This window comes from Trachinotus anak, unplaced genomic scaffold, assembly GCF_046630095.1.
Source record: "Trachinotus anak isolate AG129_WGS33_773 ecotype Australia unplaced genomic scaffold, CSIRO_AGI_Tana_v1 ptg000016l, whole genome shotgun sequence".
In the NCBI taxonomy this organism is placed as follows: domain Eukaryota; kingdom Metazoa; phylum Chordata; class Actinopteri; order Carangiformes; family Carangidae; genus Trachinotus; species Trachinotus anak.
The window spans coordinates 21,967,961-21,987,886 of record NW_027273867.1 but is presented as its reverse complement, the minus strand read 5'-3'; the positions used below and the strand labels follow the sequence as shown (position 1 = coordinate 21,987,886).

The 19,926-nt window shown below is 40.9% G+C and overlaps 1 protein-coding gene across 2 annotated transcripts in view; it reads left to right on the top strand.

The window, feature by feature from the left end:
• Positions 1–284: 284 nt before the first annotated feature.
• The window catches only part of pou2f2a (POU class 2 homeobox 2a), a 71,611-nt gene continuing 51,969 nt past the window's right edge, over positions 285–19,926 (top strand). The window contains exons 1-2 of one of the 2 annotated variants that reach the window (XM_071500646.1): positions 285–418; positions 2,822–2,924. Coding sequence is in view for 1 of the 2 variants with exons in the window: in XM_071500645.1 (XP_071356746.1) it covers positions 15,428–15,527 (100 nt within the window). In the remaining variant the exon portion in view is untranslated. Of the gene's footprint in view, positions 419–2,821; positions 2,925–14,862; positions 15,528–19,926 lie in introns of those variants that run through there. The other variant, XM_071500645.1, reaches the window with a different exon arrangement.

Below are 19,926 nucleotides of genomic sequence, written 5' to 3'. Positions count from 1 at the left end.
ATTGCACATCGATTCTCGTCATTGCATGTATTGACATCTGTGTAAACCTCACAATAGTCGACATTTGACCAGCGTTCCTCAATAAATAGTGGAAATGAAGCTTGGGAGGTCAGGGAAACAGTAACTTGCCCGGATTGATTTCCAATAATCTGGTCAATGCCTGTCTGATCCACAGGATGCAGGCTACGGGGAATTGTCAGCTCATGTCCCGATGGTGTTGCCGTGGTGACTGGTGTGGAGATAATAGCCGTTAATGAGATATTAACCTCGACTACGGAAGAAGACAGGAAGTGATGAGCTTTTGTGGGAAAGACTAAAGACAGGATTCGACAGTGGATGACCTCGGCCTGATCAATATTGTTTTGTTAGTCGACGGCGGTAACAAGCAGTGTGACCCCGTCCCTCTGAAACTGACGAGGTAAATCTAATTTCTTAGTATAGACACACACACACACACACACACACACACACACAGTCAACCACATACATTAGAACATACAATTACAGACATGATAGCACACGCATCACCAAAACCCACACAAACAGAAAAAAATATATACACATGCACATGTGACTACACACTATAGTCCAAACACACACACATAAGCAGACACAGTGATGGTTGGGTGGCTGGCTCATTGTCCAGCTGGTTAGGATGCATGCAGGAGATCGCGCCCTGCTGGTCAAAGGTCAACTTCATCCCAGACGCCTGACCCCATCTACCGAAGGTTGACCTCTCAGGGCCAAGTGTGTGTGTGTGTGTGTGTGTGTGAGGGTAGAAAGAGGGTGGTATTTATGGAGGAAGAGAGGGAAAGAAAAATTTTAAGGGAAAAGTGCAAGTGAAATATTATGTCAATTGTTTAATATAAAGATTGGTGTGTGTGTGTGTGTGTGTGTGTGTGTGTGTGTGTGTGTGTGTGTGAGTGTGAGTGTGAGTGAGGCAGTAGCAAAGGATAGAGGATCGCAGTTGGTAGGATTTTAAGATTGTTTAGTGTGTCAATTCACATTTTTATACCAAATGTGATCTTGTAATCATACACTGTCCTATTAAAACCGACGGGTTTTTTTCCAAACCACTGAAAGCTAGAGACATGAAAAAGACAAAAAGTGGATGAAATTAGAAAGAGAGAAAAATTACAAAGACCAAACAAAAGACAAGCTGAGGGAAGCTGGCCAGAAGAGAACAATGATAGATTGGTAGATAGTTGCAGTTACATGTTTTCCTCTTACGCCGGGAATAGCCTTCTTTTCCTTCTTGGTATCACTTTGCTATCATTTCATTCCTCTCTTTTACTTTTTCCTCTATCTCCTTTGGCTCCACTGTCCCTCTATCCCTTCATCTCTCTGCAGCTTTCAGGCGAATTATCACCTGACCTTGACTTGTGACCCCCTGTAGCACCCCAAACACATATGTGCACGCACACACACAGAAATACGCATTCAGGCATAAAACACGCACAAGCATCAGCTCACACACACAATTACTGCTAAAAACAGTGTACATTCAAGTGGACATCCTCACACACATGTTGTAGCCAGATGCAGCAAGTTCTTCAACTTGCATAATATATATTTTTGACCATGAAAGAGAATTTTAATGTGGGAGTTACATATATGGTCATTTTGAATTAAAAATTCAAATTTTGGTGGGATCACTGGAAGTAATTTTCAATATTATTTTTCACACTTACAGATGTTGAATTTCTACCATAATTTTTAAAGATATATTTCTTCATGTATTGGTATGGTAAAGATCATGCATTATGGATTGATACTAGTGCATGCCATAACTCAACTATTGTGAATAATCAGAGTATAGTATATAGTATTGTAATAGTAATAGGTTTGCAAGATTTGTTAAATATTTGCATTAGAGTCTGGTATGTCTTGTGGTAGCCAAGAGGAAAACCACCAATAAAACAAAAATAAGGAAAAAATTTGGAGTTTAATGTTTGAATGCCTGAAAATAGTTTTTCTCTTTTATGAATTTACCTTTAAATGCACATAGTTTGAATTTTAACTTAATTATCCCCAAAGGGAATTGTTTTGCAGTAGGGGCGGGTGGAGGGGCAGAAGTAAAAACATGGTGAAAATCCACAGCATAGAATATCGAGTCATTTTGTCCATGTAGGTGAGAAAACAGTCATTTAAAAGACTGATAAGTAATCCAAGTCCCTCATCTGCTGAATAGATTTTTACCTTATTTTAACTCTCATAACCTGGTGAGGTTGTTTTCCAGACAGCTGCAGTCATCAGAAAACTGCTTTACTTTGAATATAATTAAATTCTTGAAGTACATGTCTGTGCATGTTAGTTTGGGCATGTATACACATATTTTAACAGCATCCTTTCTGTGGGTGGTGCTGGTTGGCTGTAGACACTGTGGTATAATGCACTATAGCTACTGTCCACCATTTTCTTTTTGAGTGTCTGAATTCTGTGTTTAAAGTTTATGCTTTGTATAATAAAACTCCCACAAAGGAATGAAAAAAGTCAAGTGACTCTACATCTGTCAGTTATTACACAAAATGATAATGATTGGTAAGTGTGTGAAATCTCAGCTTCCTGCTCACTACAGAGCAAACTGCTGAGTAGTGAAGAAGTGAGTGTTTTTTTTTTTTTTAAACTCATCTCTTATTTAGTGTGTCTGTTAAACTTTAACCTGAAATTCTTTCTGTTCATTTTTCTGAGTGAAAACTCTTAGCACACAGAGCAACACCATGTCAGTGGTCATGTAAGGAAACTAAAAGGAATTAAGTTCAAGGTTTTCACTTATTCTAACATTTTTTACAATGTTTTTTACTCTTACTTGTGTTTGCAGCAAATAACTTCAATCAAAGGATAGTGCCAGAAAGCGGCGTCCTCCCATGTCTCTCAGAGTCCTTGCACACCAATCTCGTCATCCCTGTGGTTGAAAGATGAAGGTGAGTAGGTGGGTGGAGGAGGAGGACGGCAGAGGAGGGGATGGAGGATGAAAGCGGGGTGGAAATACGCCTGGCCGAGCACTTGTGTTTCCATCCCTCCCCGTCACCCCTCCTCTCCTCCCCAAAAAACATTCTTTTCCTTCTTCCAGCTCTCCTTCACCCCCTAATCCCTCGCTGCTCCACTGCATATGTTTCCTAATCCGGAGTGTGTGTGGGAGGCCCATGAACCTACCCCTCCCCACCCACTCACCCACCCTTGCCTTTCTCTTGGCGACTATAATGCTGTAACCTTTCTCTGTTCCTCTTTCTTTTAGCCCTGGACTCTCTCTCCGTCTTTCTTTCTGCAGCTCTTATCGTCAGACGGCAGTGTGGACCAGCCTGTCCCCACCCAGCGCCATCTCTTCTACACCCTCTGATACTGTAGTCTGTTTTGTTTTCTTTCTCTCCTCCTCTCCTCTTTTTGTATTCATTATTATACATACTATTATACACATATACAAAAATATATGAAAAATTGCAGAATCTGTGGTTAGAAAATTTACACTATTTACCCAGATCTTAACCTAAAAAACTGACCTAAAATGTAATGGTGACAAGTATATGACTACGCTAATTAGTTATGAAAATTATTCTTATTCTTTCTTATTCTTATCATGTCTTATTTTTGTAGGATCGCAAACTACTGTTGCCTCTCTTCTTCTCAACACTTGATTATTTTCCACTAGTTCCTTTGCTGCTCATTCATCCTTTTTTTTCCATGCCCCTAGCTGTCTTATTTTCTCTCAGGTGATTTTGTTCTCTCTCTTCTCCCTCATTTCAGTTGCTCTTGTAGCACACACACACACACACACACACACACACACACACAGAGGCTTTTTGTCCTGCTTCTTCCCTTGCTTTACCCCATTACTGAATAGTATTCCTGGAGCCTTTTGTGGAGCCTTGTATAGGCACATGCCAAGTCAAGTTATTTCAGAGCAGTTTCAATGGAATTACCCCCCAAAATAATCTCCTTTTGCTCCCCAGAAAAAGTAGAAAAGGACAGAAGAATAGAGGCGAATAATGTAAAATGAACCAGCACCCTTGACACAGTATAAGCCTGTAGTTCCACACTCGAGGAACATGAGAATATGAAAAGATCAGAGAGTCTACATATTAACGAAGCACCAAGGAATCCTGATATGAACTGTGGATAAAAGCAGAGGTGTAGTGCAGGGTAGAGCCACCTTAACTCAGTTCACCCTGCTTTTTATGTAGAGATTACTCCTTTTTAACCTGACAGAAATGTTCATGGTGCATTGAACTGTTCTCCAAGTGTAACCACACAAAGTGTGAAATCACAGCTTATGTTAATATCAATAGTTGTTCACTTTAAAACTTAAACAAATGGACATTAGTGCTAATTTGGTTATAAATATAAATTTAGTATGCAGGCTCCGTCATCATCAACACTTAACAACACAATTGAGATATGGAGACACACAATGCCTATAACAGTGGAATACACTGAAATTTCTGGTTCACCAAATTTCAGAGCCATTAGTAGCGTAGAGGTCAAGGGTCAAAGCAGCGGCGCTCACATAATACGTAATGTAATGAAACTGACTGATGGCTGTTTCAAATTATCCTTAAATGAACTGTGACAGCTGAATAGGGGTCAGTGCATGTTCTGTGTATTTCAAATGAAGCACATTTAAAGTATGCTTTTATTTAAGGCTGGTGTTTGAGAAGCAGGACGAATGTTGTTAACATACTATATTCTCTATATTCTACTATATTCTTTATACTACGCTCTTTAAATTGGTGTCTATTGATTTATCGTTAAATAACTGATATATTAAGGCCTTTCAAAAGGCACTTTATCAATGAGGGAAAATATTTTTTCTTAGTCCATGACATAAATGTAATGCAGAATAATCCAAAAAGATATTTTTTTTAAAATAGGTTATTTACATATTTTTACATCTTGATTCTATTTGCTATTTTTTCCATATGCAGTGTAAATTAATGAATTAGATGTCACAAATAATTAAGTTAATTGAGCTTTAATATTCATTGATGGATCTTTCTCTAATTTACACTATGTGTTTCTGTGTATATGTGCATAATGAAGCAACATGAATATGTGAGCACAGTTCCTATTTGCCCTGCCACTCAGTAATACCTTTGTAGTTTATTTTGAGTCCCCCGCAGATAAAAGGATATTTTACGTGTTTATTCCTTCATTCATTCAAATCTTTATTTATACAGGTAAAGCAAGCTGTCTTTTTCATGGACAACCTTAAGAAAAATATACAATATTATTATTGTACAGTATATGTCAATAGTTATAAGTTATCCTATTAAGACATATTTTAAATTATTGCAGCTGTGTTTTACTATGTCGTCATTTATTTATTATCTGTTACACACCAACCTCCACTTATGGGTATAGTTACAACACATTAATGAACATTTAAATCTGCTTTCAACTACATTACAGTGTGTTATTAAACATCACTACACTGATTTTAAATGCTAAATAACTAGGAGAGGTCAATTTTAGTTATTGATGGATTTTGCTTTGATTTACTGTCTAAATTGTTTTACCACTAGTGTGTCTGTTGTGTTAATCTGTGTGTATGTGTGTGCAATCGAGTAGTGTTAATGAATGAGACCGCTGGTTATGTTTATGCTTCCAACCATGCAGTATTACATTTGTGTATGTCTGAGTACGCATACTATCCAGATCTCCCCAAGTTTACGTATATCCACAAAGTGTGTATGTATGCATAAATTAATATGGATTCATGCATGTGTGTAATCCACAACTCTTCTGTGTGTCGGTCCACATGTGTGGAGGCGTGCGAGCTGCCCTCAGGCCTTTACATACGTGTTTCCATGTGCATGCGTGTTCATCAATACATATCCACGTGTGTGAGTGTGTGTCAGTGCCAAGTGTCATATCGATAGGTTAATAGCTGTGGTGTCAGATTCAGTAACTCTCTGATTAGTTGACAGTTCACTAATCCACACACCATCTTGAATTATTGGCCCGGCCCATTGATTTCCAGCCTGCCAGCCAAGCCAGGAGGAACTCAGGGGTCGTAAGAGAGCCTGCTGTTATTGATTGGCCCCAGATCAACCCCACCACCACCACCACCTCCCCACAACACACACACACACACACACACACACACACACACACACACACACACACACACCAAACCCAGCCGCAGTCCTGTGGCATGCAGCCTGTCCATACCCTTAGATAGTTTCCCTCTGTTTGTATGGCTCTCCTCTGGCTACCTGTCCACCTTCTCTCTCCAAGTGTGCCATTGGGTGTATTTGTGTCATGTTGTAGTGTCATCTCAATCAGTCATTTTTTAGAGAGAAATACTTTTATTGACAGATTTTATGAGTTGCAGGAGGCATCTAACAAAACTGCTTCTCTCGCTCCCTCTCCCTCTTCACCTGCTCTGCCCCACTGCCAATACTTTCATATCCTTTCATCTGTGTCAGCTCATTAAAGTCATACTCCACCCAAAATCTTTTGAGCACCAAAAACCTTCGCCCTCTGTAGACTTGAAAGGTGGCTGCAAATCATTTGTAGTTTTTATTCTTCACGGAGAAAGCAGCTGTGGTTAGGTGAAATTGTCAGTTACAGTGGATTCAGACGGTGTCATGTTTCACAGAGGAGAAAATTACATCTTGTCATTATTTGAATTCATTGTAAGGTATTAGAATTCAAGATCACGCCTGCTTTTCTTTGTGATGGCAAAAACAAAACAGCTTTTACAGCCAAAAAAACAGAATATGGGTGTATAGAATCGCTTTGCTCTGTACAGACTGTGCCCTTGTGAGCATGAGAGTTGTGTTCTTGAGGTGCTGTCGCTCCTGGTAGCGTCTCCCTTACAAACTGGCCTCAGGTGAGGGGCCAGACTGAGAGTTTACATCTTCATCTGCAAAACCTTCTCCTGGAGTCAGGCCTCATTTAGGCTCGATCTGTACACCCGGGGTCTCGTCAGTCTCAGCCCCTTTTAGGAACAGGATGCCACTACCATATCAGATGCCCACCTGAAAGGTTAGGTGTAGCGGTCCACTGTGATGCGTCTGGTGGCAATGAAAAGGAGGAGCTTTGGTGGATTGATTTGTGATGATGAGAACTGGCTTTTGGGATGCGCAATGTAACCATTCGGGAAAGATTTGGAGCTGTACCAACTACTTCTAGTTGGACTCCTCACCAACTCTCCTTTATCAGAGTCGCTCAGGTGGAAATGACTGTGGGGATACTAATGATCCCTCGCTGTCTGCTCAAAATTGTTGCCAGAAGTCCATCCCAAAATCTGCAGCTGGATACATGAAGTGAAGACAAACTGAAGAGGGACTTCTTGTTGAGCTTGGTTATCCCAGAGAGCTCCTGAATCAGCACACAGGCATTTGGCAGAAGCTCAGCTGAAGAGTGGAGAGAGTTTCGTTTGGTGACTGGTGAGGATTGCCTCCCTGCTTTGGGTTGATGATGTAGTTCTGCTGGTTTCATCAGAGCGTGACCTCCTACGAAGGAGTTTGGTGCCCTCTCTGGGAGAATGAGATCCATCCTCCACATGGCCTGAACATGGCTCAGGATCCCATAGGAGGAACTGGACAGAAGAACACCTGGTGTACCTAGCATGGTGTGATTAACACAGAAAAATTGATGGATGCTTGACAAAGGGATTCTCATTCTGAATGCAAAGCTGCAAGGTCCTTGTTTGTATCAACCTTCATGACCCAGCCTTGATTGAAATTTATGGATTTCATCATACCATTTCCTTTGGTTTTAGCAGAGCCCATTGCTGAATCTGCATGACCTATATGACTGTATCTGTACATTTGTCTCACTGTATTTGTCTTCTTTGAATTTTTTTCCTTCTTCTTTGACCCACAAGTCGTTTCTTCCTCTTTTTGAAGGATTATTGTGAGCGACCTGGTCTTGAATGTGCTAAAAGACGGAGTAATCTGAGCAGTTGACCTGGACTCAAACCTGCAAGTTTTCAGGCAGTGTACATGTACAAGTATATTTAATTCTCTTGACCCTTAAGCTCATCCAAACATCACTGTTATCTTCCACACATCCTTTTGTATTATTTCTGCGCTCTCTTTTTCTTTCTTCCCTCTGCTCCCTCCATCTCTCCTCGGCCTCTGTGTAAGCACTGGGGTGGGGTGGGATTGGGGGGGGTTGTTAAACATTTTTCTTCCTTCTTAATTGTTTTGACTTGTGCCATTGGCATCCCGATTAGGCCCCATTGATTTCCCACTGCTAAGTGCATTGATTTCTACATTTCTCATTGATCCCTGCTTCTAAATCTGCCCACACACACACACCCGGTGTCTGTCTCTCTTTCTCTCCACGAACGCCACGCAGGCCGAGCATGAACGTGCACGTGTCTTGGTATGTTTGTGTGTGTGTATGTGTGAGCAAGTGAGTGAAAGACGGATAGAGAGGGAGGCAGGTAGAGAGCAAAAAGATATTTAAGAGTTTACTTGAATGTGTTTATATAGTATAGAAAAGGGCATTATAAGGTTTGTGTGAAAAAATGTAGATCTCAGAGGATCCAAAATCAAAATCTTGTGTGTTTGTGTGTCTGTGTCTTTTTATGGTTGCGTGGACAAATTTTTGTTGGAAACCATCACTGTGAGGACATTTCCGCAATTTTGATTTTGGCTGGTCTTCACAACTTCAAAGGTCTGATGAGGGTTAAGATTTGGTTTTACAGTTAAACTAAGGTTTAGGTGAAGTTGTGATGGTTAAGATCAGGGTTAGAGGCTTGACTTTCATTGTCAGAAAAAGGTTTGATATGAATAGTTACACATCTGTGGCTCAGACAGCAATTTCTGCCTAATTTTCATAGGAATTTCAAATTAATTTCAAAAAAATCTATTTTATTGTAAAGTTTAGATGCTGTTGCTTAAGAAATGAATTAAATTTGAGTATAAATGCTGAAGTTGTGTGATATGCTGTTTCAACACCAGAATACTTTGTGAAGGATGGCAGTCAAAACACCTTTTACTTCTTATATTTGTAGTATTTTTTGCAGCCACTGTATGTCTTAGTATTATTCTTGTGCACACACACACACACAGCATTCCTCTTTCCTCTTGATCGTATTCCATGGTGTCCAGGAGAGCTCGGTCTGATCCTCTCAGTGTTTAAGGCTCTCATCTCCCCCCAACGTCTGCAACAGACACACATACGAACACACACACATAGACACACACGCACACCCTCACACTCCAGGCTGCACGGGCTGGAAAGCTCCATCCATGTCATTGGCATTACCTCAAGCCTTGATGCTGCATTTGTGCTAAGCTAAGCTGTTTGGGCCTCTCTGTGCACGTGAACCAGCAGTGTGCATGCGTGCATGTGTGCACTTTTTGTGCGTTCATGCATATTACGGTGTCATTGCGTGTATTAGATATCTTGCATTCCGTGCTTTCCTGCATGCTACGGTGTGTTTGCATGTGTGTGCTGCTAAGCGTGTACATAAATTTGTTTGTGTGTGTGAAGCAGCACATGAATGAGTGTGTGTGTGTGTGTGTGTGTGTGTACAGGATTGTGTGTGAACCTGATAGCAGGAATGACAGCAAAAAGTCGATATTGCACCCCCTCCCTCACTTCACTGCTGTCCTGCGTTTTACATCTTAAATCCATTACAACCAATCCAGGATGAAATAGGATGCAGAACATGTGTGAAATATGAACACTGGGAAATTCACAGGAGGAAAAATATCTTCAAAGTCGAAATAAAATTATGCGTGAAATAAAAGAGAATATACATGAAAAAATCCCCAGCCTATGAAGATAAGAACAGGAGAAGACATCCAGTGGGGAAAAAAAGCATATTCACAAACGGATTTTCACACTAACTGTGATTTCCAGCACGCTCGAGGTCGAGGCGAGCTCATGAGCTGTAAGCAAGAGCATTGATCTGCCTCAATGATCGTATCAAGGTGGCGTATCGACAGCATCGTGTTTTACTCTTTTCTGTGTTTGTCCTCTGCGGCCTTAAGAGGAATAATGGATATGTAGGAGAGGTATTGGCAGGGCCCAGACCGGCCTATTGACAATCTGTCAGCATTGATTACTTAGTCAGGCTGCGAGAGGAAAGGCTGAGAGACATAGAAAGAGAATGAGAGAGATGGAGAGAGAGAGAGATGCTGAAAATAGATAAAATGTCAGAAGCTAAAACTAATGTGTGTACAGAGATGGTGTTTGTGTTTATTAGTCAGTGTTACACGAATGATTCCTGCTGTTTATGTGTGTGCAAGAGTGTGTGTCTAAATTTGTGTGTTTATAATTATCCATGTAACACAAGAGTAATAATTCTCTCTGCTTCTGTGTGTGTGTGTGTGTGTGTGAATATTTTATAGTGTTTATTAAGCCCCATGTTACAGCAAGGTAATTATTCTTCCCTTTTATTTACTATCTCTTGTGTGTGTGTGTGTGTGTGTGTGTGTGTGTGTGTGTGTGTGTGTGTGTGTGTGAGAGTGTGTGGTTACAGTGGTAGCGGTGATATAATTGTAAGCTGGTATTGATTGGCCCCCTCTTGTTATTGATGAGGGAGAATTTAATTCAACCACCTCGTTTGTCAACATGACATTGCCATTTAACAATGAACTCTCTCTCTCTCACTCACACACACACACACACACACAAACACACACACACACACACAGCGACAGATAAAGAGTAATAATCTAACTCTGCAACAGACTTCTTGTAGTGACAAGGATTCATTCACTTATTCAGATTATTCAGATTTTCTTAAGATATATTTGTATATTTTAGCAAAAACCTTAAAGCCGACTGACTTGACAAATAACGTTCCTCTCTGAAAAGCTAATGTGATATTAAACGTGTTTTTCTTTTAAGATTTCAAAGGTTTAAGCCATCTTAGATGGAGACAGAGTTGTGTGTATATGTGTGCAGGTGTATCCGTTATCTCATTATAAACCATAAAAAAAGCAGCTGTTCACTAATGTTGCCAGAAATATCGATCATTTTTAAATCTTGTTGCAAGTACCACAGCAGTTTAGTTTCATGTCTGGAATCAGAAACAACAGGTTTGTTCTGAAAGGGGCAGAATCTGTTTTCGCTTCCGTTCACACCGCTGTCTCTTCATGTGTGTTGTTGTGTGTGTGTGTAACTGATCAGAAGTCCACTATGGCCTATAAGCCCACAATGTCAGACAAAGCAACCACGCAGCAGGTTGCAGAGTAGTTATAAAAGGATAGGTATCACAGAAGGGAAAAAGAACATATTGCTATTGATGAGGCCCGCCGTGCGCCATATTTTTCACCTCTCCTTCAAATCCACGCACACCTCCCTCCCCTCCTGCGATGGACGCACAAAACACACTATATTCTACAAGAAATAATTGCTTTTGTCTGGAAGGAGTTTGGATCGGGGCTCCTCTGCGCTCGCCTTCATCTGGTGAGGGGGGCTCTTGAGGGACAACCGGTCGCTTCTTTATATGGCTTCTCCTCTCCCTCCTCCTCCTCCCTCTCTTGCCTGTTGGACACACGGATGTCATCTGTCAATGGGGAGTGGGGGAGTGTGGAGTGGGCTTTTTTTATTTTATGGGGGGCCCTCCTTTGTGATGTAACGTGTGTCTATGCATAGATGACATCAAAAGCTGTAGCGGGTAACGGAAATGCTCTGAATCACAGGCCACAGTCTTAGGAAGAAGGACAAGTACTGTGGTGGTGGTAGTAGTAGTACTCTAATACTAGTAATACTAATAGCTGAGTAGTAGTATATGAAATAGAGGGAATAGCAGCATTAGTAGCAATATGAGTACAACTATAATGCTAGAATCTGTAGTAATATGATATAAACTCACTTATAAAAGTGACTGTAGTACCACTAGAGGAATAGTAGTACTAGTTGTAGTAAATGCCACAGCTGCAGTGGAAGTACTCACAGTATTGGTACTAATAGTAGCAGTTGTTGCAGGATTAGTAGCAGTAATAGTACTATTAGAAAATGTGGCAATGGAAATAGATTTTTTTTTATATAAATGTATCAGCAGAGGAACACTAGTGGTGATGGTAGTAGTCAGAGTGTTTTGTTAGTAATAGTAGTAATTACAAAGGGAAATGCAGGATTAGTAGCAATAGCAGTTTGACTATTAATACTAGAATCAGTGGTAGAATTACTGGAGGAGGAGTAGTAGTAGTAGTAGTAGTAGTAGTAGTAGTGGTAGAAGTAGAAGCCACAGCAGTAGTAGTCACAGTATAGGCTACTACTAAGAGTAGAAATATAGCAGCAATAGTAACATTAGCACTATTACTATTGATACTAACAAAGAATAGTAATACAAATTTACCTTAAAAAGTGGTTGTATATTAGTAGATGAGGGAAAAGTAGTAGTAGTAGTAATGACAGTTGTACAAAGGCTAACAGCAGCAGTAGGAGGAGGATCAGCTGTATCAGGAGTTATCGCAGTAGAAGTTGTAGTAGTAATATCATCTGTTCATACACTAACAATAGGACAAGTTAAATTAACTGCACTATAGTAGAATAGCTGCACAAACACTAAATGAGAGAGTGGACAGTTGTTCCCCTGTAGTAGCAGTGGTGGTAAACTGGCCCTGACACCTACTGTAGTAACCTTAGTAGGACTGACTATAATAACTATAGTCCCTGCCTTAATTGTAGTATATAGCAGTAACCATAGTGTACTACCAGTGGCAGTAGTAGTAGCAGCAGTTTTGTGGCAACATTAATAATTGTAGAAGTCTTTTATGTAAGAAGTAGCAGCAGCAACAGTAGAGATACCACAGTGGTACCATCAGCTGCAGTAGTACAGGCAGTACTGGTGGTACTGAGTACTGCAGCTGTAAAGTCGGAGGATCGGGACACTTCTAATGATGTTTTATCCGTATAGCAGATAGTTTCTCTCAATATATATTTATATTTCTTTCTCTCCTTTCATAGACATTAGCATTTGCAAAGTGCCCGAGGCCTTTCCACATATGAGGGTCATAATTGATCGATAACTTATTAACAGCTCAGTCCCACCTCGAAGTGTATACAGAGAGGGAGAGAGGGGGGGGGGGTGTGGTTTGGTCGATTTTCTTTTATTGACTGCGATATTTAGCGCATAGATTTTTCTATTTAAAAAAATCCATGTTGGCGATAATCTTGAGTGAGAATGCACAGCGCAGACTGGGGCGGTGCGTCCGGCAGCCGGGTGGTGCAGACTATAGTGAGGATGTGAGGAGAGGAGAGAGGTGATGGCCGGGAGGCACCTTTCCTCGGACACACACACACACACACACACACACACACACACACACACACACAGAAAGGCAGCTAAAACATTCTCACCGAGCCTTAATTGGAAAAACGCATGCAATTTAGATTCAGCTCAACTGACATTTTACGCACATTTTACGCACTGACGCACGTAGCCTTCCCGAGCCCAAGATAATTACTAATTTAACACCCGTGGTTCTGCAAGGCTTTGATTATTCACCTCTGTGTGGGAAAAAAAATACATTGGTTGAGTGCTGCAGGTGACCTTGCGTAGGCCAGACCCACGTAAATCTATATGAGAGAAAGAGAGAGGGAGAGATATACCTGCTGAAATATACATCAAAGGTTCCCCCCTCTGAATCCATGTCCGCACATTGTGAAGAGGCGATCGATTTCTCGGAGGCCGGCGATGATGTGATTATTGGCTTCATTATAATGAAGTAATCAGAAGATCAATTGGCTGGATCTGCACTAGTCTTGTACGGGATTATAGTGGTCAAAAAGAGGGCGAGAGAGAGAGAGAGAGTGCGTGTCTGTGTGTGAATGTGTAGAGCGGGGTGTGTATTTTAAAGATGTTACAAAGTCAACATAGGCCAGACTCTTTGAGAATCAGCCCTGTGATGAAATGGATTTTAATATAATCCTTGTCAACGTATTGTAGTCTGTCCCACACATGTAAATAGTCTTTACATTTGGCTTCTATAATATTGATCTTCATACTAAAGTGACGATAAATGTTCAAATGTAGGCAAAAAAGACCCCACCGGAGGACAGAGAGAGTGGGGTTGTGTGTGTCTGTTTGTATGTATATGTATGTGTGTATATGCGTGTGTGTGTTGGGGTGATGGGGGTAGAGAGAGAAAGGGGGAACAGAGAGGGGAGGGAAGGGAAAGGGGTTTTTTTTAAAAAAAAAAAAAAAAAAAAAAGGGGGGGTATCTGTGTCTGTCTCCCGGCCAGAGCGCTTCGCCGTGCCAGAGTGCGTTCAGGCTGCGCGGTGTCGGACCGAAACCACCGGGGTTCCCAAAATAAACTGAGGGGACGCAGATACGCGCACACACACACACAGGATACACACAGAGAAAGACTGAAAGAGAGAGAGAGATACACACCGGCGGATGGCGGAGCAGAGCCAAAGAAAAGACACTCCAGCGTAAAAAGAAAAGGGGTATCGCTTCCCCTCCTCCTCATTTTCTTGATTTCGCATCATTGGAGAAGGAAACCAGAGGACAGGTGCACTTATTGATATGGATTCATTCATTTATTTATCTATTGATTTTGCTTTAATTAGTGACCCGAGGTAGAGAAAGAGGGAAAGAGAGGAACAGCGAGGGGAGGAGAGGGAGGAGCGAAAGTCAGACAGGAGGTGCCTGCGTAGCCTTACTTTATTATTTGATTATTTCTGTCTTTTACCAAATAATGGTTTTGCGTTTTATTATTGTGTCGCTTTTTGTGCATGTATTCTTCAGCAGACCAGCCAGCTACTAACCAAATCTTTACGAGAATCAGAAAGAAGCAACTCCAGTCGTACAAGGACAGTTTTCCCCCATTTTCCATACCGAGGATTCACCGGTGGACAGTGTTTGTTTGAGACTTTTCATGACATTGCAGGAGGAGAAATCTATCTTTTCCCAACCTAAACCAAAGCAACCCCGAGCCGAGGAGGAGAGAGGCAGACTGCGATCTTTACGCACGGCTGTCTGGACACAATAAATGGAGTCTAATTGTGTCTGTGTTACATCCAGTGCAGAGCAGCTGAGAGAGGAGCACCAACTGCACTAGATTCACATGGGTGCAATGATAACACATATTATCCATTGTCCAGTTACCTGCAGTCTGTATTAGCCTGCATGGATCACCACTGGTAGCTTTATTTTTTCTCCCAAAGCAAAACAGACGTCGCTGCGCGTCCTGCTGTGTGTAGCGTGTGTGTGCCGGACTAGTTGACAAGTGAGAGGACCATAATATCCATCTGTATCCCAGAGCTATAAAATCCAAAAACAGAGACATGTGAATCCACTGAGGCACGGAAGAAAAAGCCAAATACTGAATCTCCTTTCTCCAAACATCCCAGCGTCTTTACAAACGGCTGTCCACAAACCTGGAAAGCATACGAAGACAGGCAAAAGAACGACGGACGGACGACGGATAAGAGAGTAAGAAAAGTGAGACTAAAATAAAAAAAAAAAAAAAAAAAAAACAACGACCCCCAGGTCGACAGAGGACCATGTTTGTCCCCCTGCCGGTCCCCTTCGTCTTTCAGAGAACAGCGTCCGACTTCAGCGCCTGGAGACTCAAGTCCTCGCTGGCTCCGCGGTCCAGCCCCGGTAAGACGCCTTTTCACCGGTCCTTTCTTGCCACTGTGCACCAACACAAAGAATAAAACCCGGTCATTAGCTTTACCTCCATTTCAACATTTTCCAGGTTTAACTACAATATATGACTCACAAAACATGTTATTTTCTGATTTTAGTTTCACCTTAAATTTCACTGTAAGCTAAAAGAAATGACATGCTTAGATCATCTACTTTTTACCTTTAATGTTCTGTATTTGACTAAATATGTTACAGCACACAACTTTCATCTTACCAAGCAATTTTCCATATTTGTATTTGCACCATACAAAGTTATTTAACACCTTATGGAGTCTTCAGGTGTAATTTGTAAAGGAAAAAATCTGCCAAGGGCTTAAATTAGTTACACCTGTATAAAAATTCAAATCACCTTGTGAATTAGTAATGTTTTTACTTTTTCTAAGCTGCCTGAAATTGAAGGAAAATTTGAACATTAAATATCTCATCCTAGAGGTGCATAATTTTTTTCCCACTGTTGTCTTTTCCTCTATACCTCCCCGAAAAGATAAAAGTGAATTTTTCAACTAAAAAAGCACAGTTGAACTAAAATACTTACTTGCATATAAATCCAAAATGTTAAACACCCAAAATTGGATGCATGAATATATGGCTCATTAGCATCCGTCACAGTCCCACAGAGGCGCCACACTCTCCTCCTCATCTTTTGCTCTTTCATTCATGGCAATCCATCCATCTCAAGCTCCATCCCATCTGTCTCCTCTCTCCTGTCTCCTCACTCCTCTCTTCTCAGTCTTTTCAGTCTTTCTTGGTCAGGTTAGGGGGGAATATTCATTGGCATCTATCGATCAGAGGGTATTGATCTCTGACTGGGGCCACATTGGGAAAACAGGAGTATCAAGTCGGTTGAGGGAGAAACTTTGGCTACACAGGAGATGATGTGAGAAGAAAATAGAGTGACAATTTCTGCAAGACTAAAATTCAAATGCAAATAAAGCTGATAATAAATACTTTATTATTCCTTAAAGGACTTACTTTAATTCTGTTGTTCTGTAATATTCCTGTAATTGGTGTATCCCTGAAGGGATCTGCAGTGGGTCTGTCAATCAGTAGTTACTTACTATAATGACCCTATCATGCCTTTATGCTACACTTTAATACCTCGTGATCACTATAATATTACTTTAGTGATTTGCTAAATGTGATCAATAATAGCAGTGCACTTTGTGGTAGTTTTTCTCCAGTGGTATCACTGTAGTGTTCCTATAATATTCTTAAAGGGCTGTAACACTTATCTGTGATATTTTTGCAGCATAGTATCAATACATTTATTATAGTGTTACGACAAGTCTGTTTGTAAAAGTTTTACGCACACAAATGTGGAAGTTAATGGAATCAGCCAGTATATTGTAGTTTGCTTAAACAAACTACAGCAGAAAATGTGAAAAAAATCTGTTAAATTTGTTTGTTTTTTTTCCTGATGAAGACTTGCTAAAGGTCAAAGTTCACCAGATCTTATTTCACCTGCATCTGCTCATCTCACCACCTGTGGAGGTTTTAAAACTTTGCTACATGTTGGTCACTGATTCGACATAAACTGGATGTGTATGTGTGCTGAAGTGTGTGAACATATTCGAGTGGGGCTTCTAGAGGGTGACGGTGCCGGTGGCTCCCCTGTCCCCATCCCCACCACCTTAATCCATCCAGGCGGAAATTTCAAATGACAGATGGGGGGTGGGTGTGCATGCCGAGCCGTGCAGGGGTAATTCAGGCTATCACCTTAAGTAGGTGTCAGGAGGAGAAAAACGGTCAAGGTTTTAATGAGAGCTGCTCCTGGCGGCTTTGACAGGCAACATATAACCACTGGCTGCTGTTTGGGGGGGGGGGGGGGGTCAGTTTCTCTGTTGGTTCTTTAAGAAATTAAAGTAAAAGACATGATGAGAGAACAAGGAGAAGAGGTGGAGGCTGGGAGTGAGGGAGTGAATGAATGATTGAATGAATAACTGAATGAGTGAGTGCATAAATGAATAATAAATGAATGAGAAGGTTAAAGTATCAGAGAATTAACAGGTGAATGAATCAGTAAATTGAATGAATAAAAGCAGTGAAAAAAACAGTGACTGAGGGAACTAATGAATAAACAGCTGACTGGATTAAAAAGGTAAAGAACCATAAAAAAGCCAATGCATTAATGAAGTGTATGAATAAAATAATGATAGAGTGAAAAAAATCAATGATTTCAATTTTAAATAACAGAGTACAGTCTAAAGGATGAATAAATGAACATGAATGTGTGGATGAATAAATGAGGAAGTAAAATCATTTAACAAATGAATGAACAGGTGAAAAAAAACAAATGAATGAGGGTGAGAGTGAGCCAGCAGGTGATGTCTCCCTCCTGTTTTTCCTCATGTGAGAAAATGAAAGGGTCAAAGTGCCTGTACGGGCTGCTTTTTTATTTAAACATGTTGGTGTGATAAGCATCGAGTACACATGAGAGAAATAAACGTAGAGGAGCAGAGGCCAACACTCATCTCTCCTTTCCTTCTGTTTTTTTCCCTCTTTTCTCCGTCTTTCATCCTTAATCTCTGGAGAGAAAGAAACTCACAATCCTCTGTTTCCCTCTCTCTCATTTCTGTGAAGTATTCACTTGACACGAAAGCCTTTTCAGTAAAATGCAAACCCTCCTCTCTCTCTCTCTCTCTGTCTCTCTGTCTGGTTCCCTATGGTCAGGGAGGTTGTTGAATTGGATTTGCCTGGTGTGGTTTGGCCGGGCCCCATAAGCCACTTTAGCTAAGTCTGTTACCCACAATTCTCTGTCCCTCTCTGATCTGTGCCTTTGACCAAGGTGTGCATGTGTGCATCTATACGATTACCTGCACCTGAGAGTGTGTGTGTGCGCACATACCTGGGTGTGTTTGCATTAGTGTGAGCAAAGTCGGGGTGTCAAAAGTCTGAGATGAGGTGAGTGAGGTTCAGTGGAGAAGGAGAGAGAGAGAGGTCCTAAACAGCAGACGCTAGCAGACAGTGGCTCTATAGTGGATCTAAACTGAGGGCTTATGGGTTTTTTGTCAGCTCGACTTTTTAACACTACAGTGTTGAGACAGCTGGCCTCAGCTCAGCTGGGCCTAAGACACTTCACCAGAGTAAACGCTCAGAAAAGGCTTTCTCTTCACACTTTTCATGTTTTCATGTCATTGTTTAATAATATATTTTTGAAGGCAGTAAACTGTCCCAGACTTAACTGCCAACACTGAAGGAAATCTGTCAGTCTGAGTTTAGTGTTTTTTCACCTACATCAATCTAAATGCAGTTTTACAAGCTTCCACTAACAGAAGTATTATGATGTGTGGAAATGAAATTCTGAATATCCAACTCTGTATGCTGCCTGAGTAAAAAGATACCAGCATTAGAATAAAAGAAAACCTTGATTTAATCAAATCTTGACACTCTGACATTGACCTTTATTCAAACCATTTGACATTGCTGCTTTATGAATGCAGAAGTTGTGAGTTGTGACTCCTGAGGTCATGTGATATGCAGAAAAACCCATCAGGTTTACAACTCAAGTATTTTTAGCGAAGAAATACCTGCTTGTTAGCATAATGGTATGGTTAAGTAAAGCCATCATATAGTCCCTCTAGAATCAGAAGTCTATGCATTGATTTCTTAGGGCCAGTAGTAATAGAGAACATTGTCCATTTGCAAAGAATACTGTTATTATACTGTATGTATTTATATTTCTGTAGCACATACTTTTTCAATTGTCTTAGAGATTCAGGCTTTTAAAATTCAGTTTTTCTGGCTAACACAGACGCTCTAACTAAGAGGACCCAAATGTGATCATTTTAATTTCTCACTCTGTTCAGCAGTTTCTATCCTGAACAAGAGCGAACATCAGGAACTAACTGGGTTGGGATGAAAAGGAAACCTGAGCAGGAAGAACAGAAAGAAGAGGATAATGCTTTATTTCACAGTACACTGTCATTTGTCCAAAAGTATGCTAGTCATTAACACACATGTGTCAATCAAGCATCTGGATTCATTGCTGACAAGCGGAGACTGATGTTTTTTGGCTCATTTTCAGCACCAGAGCTTTGCCACAAAGAGTCAAAAAGCCTGTCTTTTGTGCAGCTCAGAGATCTGACCAGACAGTCTCTTCTGCAGAGTAATTTTCAGAGGGCAGGCAGGGCAGAAAGGGACCTGTAGCTGCTGCTGCTCTGTCCCTGCTCTGCACCACAACAAAGGAAATCTAAATGCTCTTTTATTTTATGTACAGTGCTGTAAAATCCTCCAGGGCCACTGTGGCCCATATAAAACTGAGAGCTGTCAAATTCACAGAGAGAAGGCACGTGTCTGGATTGAGAGGGATGGTTTATTTATGTCGGCTACTCCAAGAGGCCTCTTATCCCAG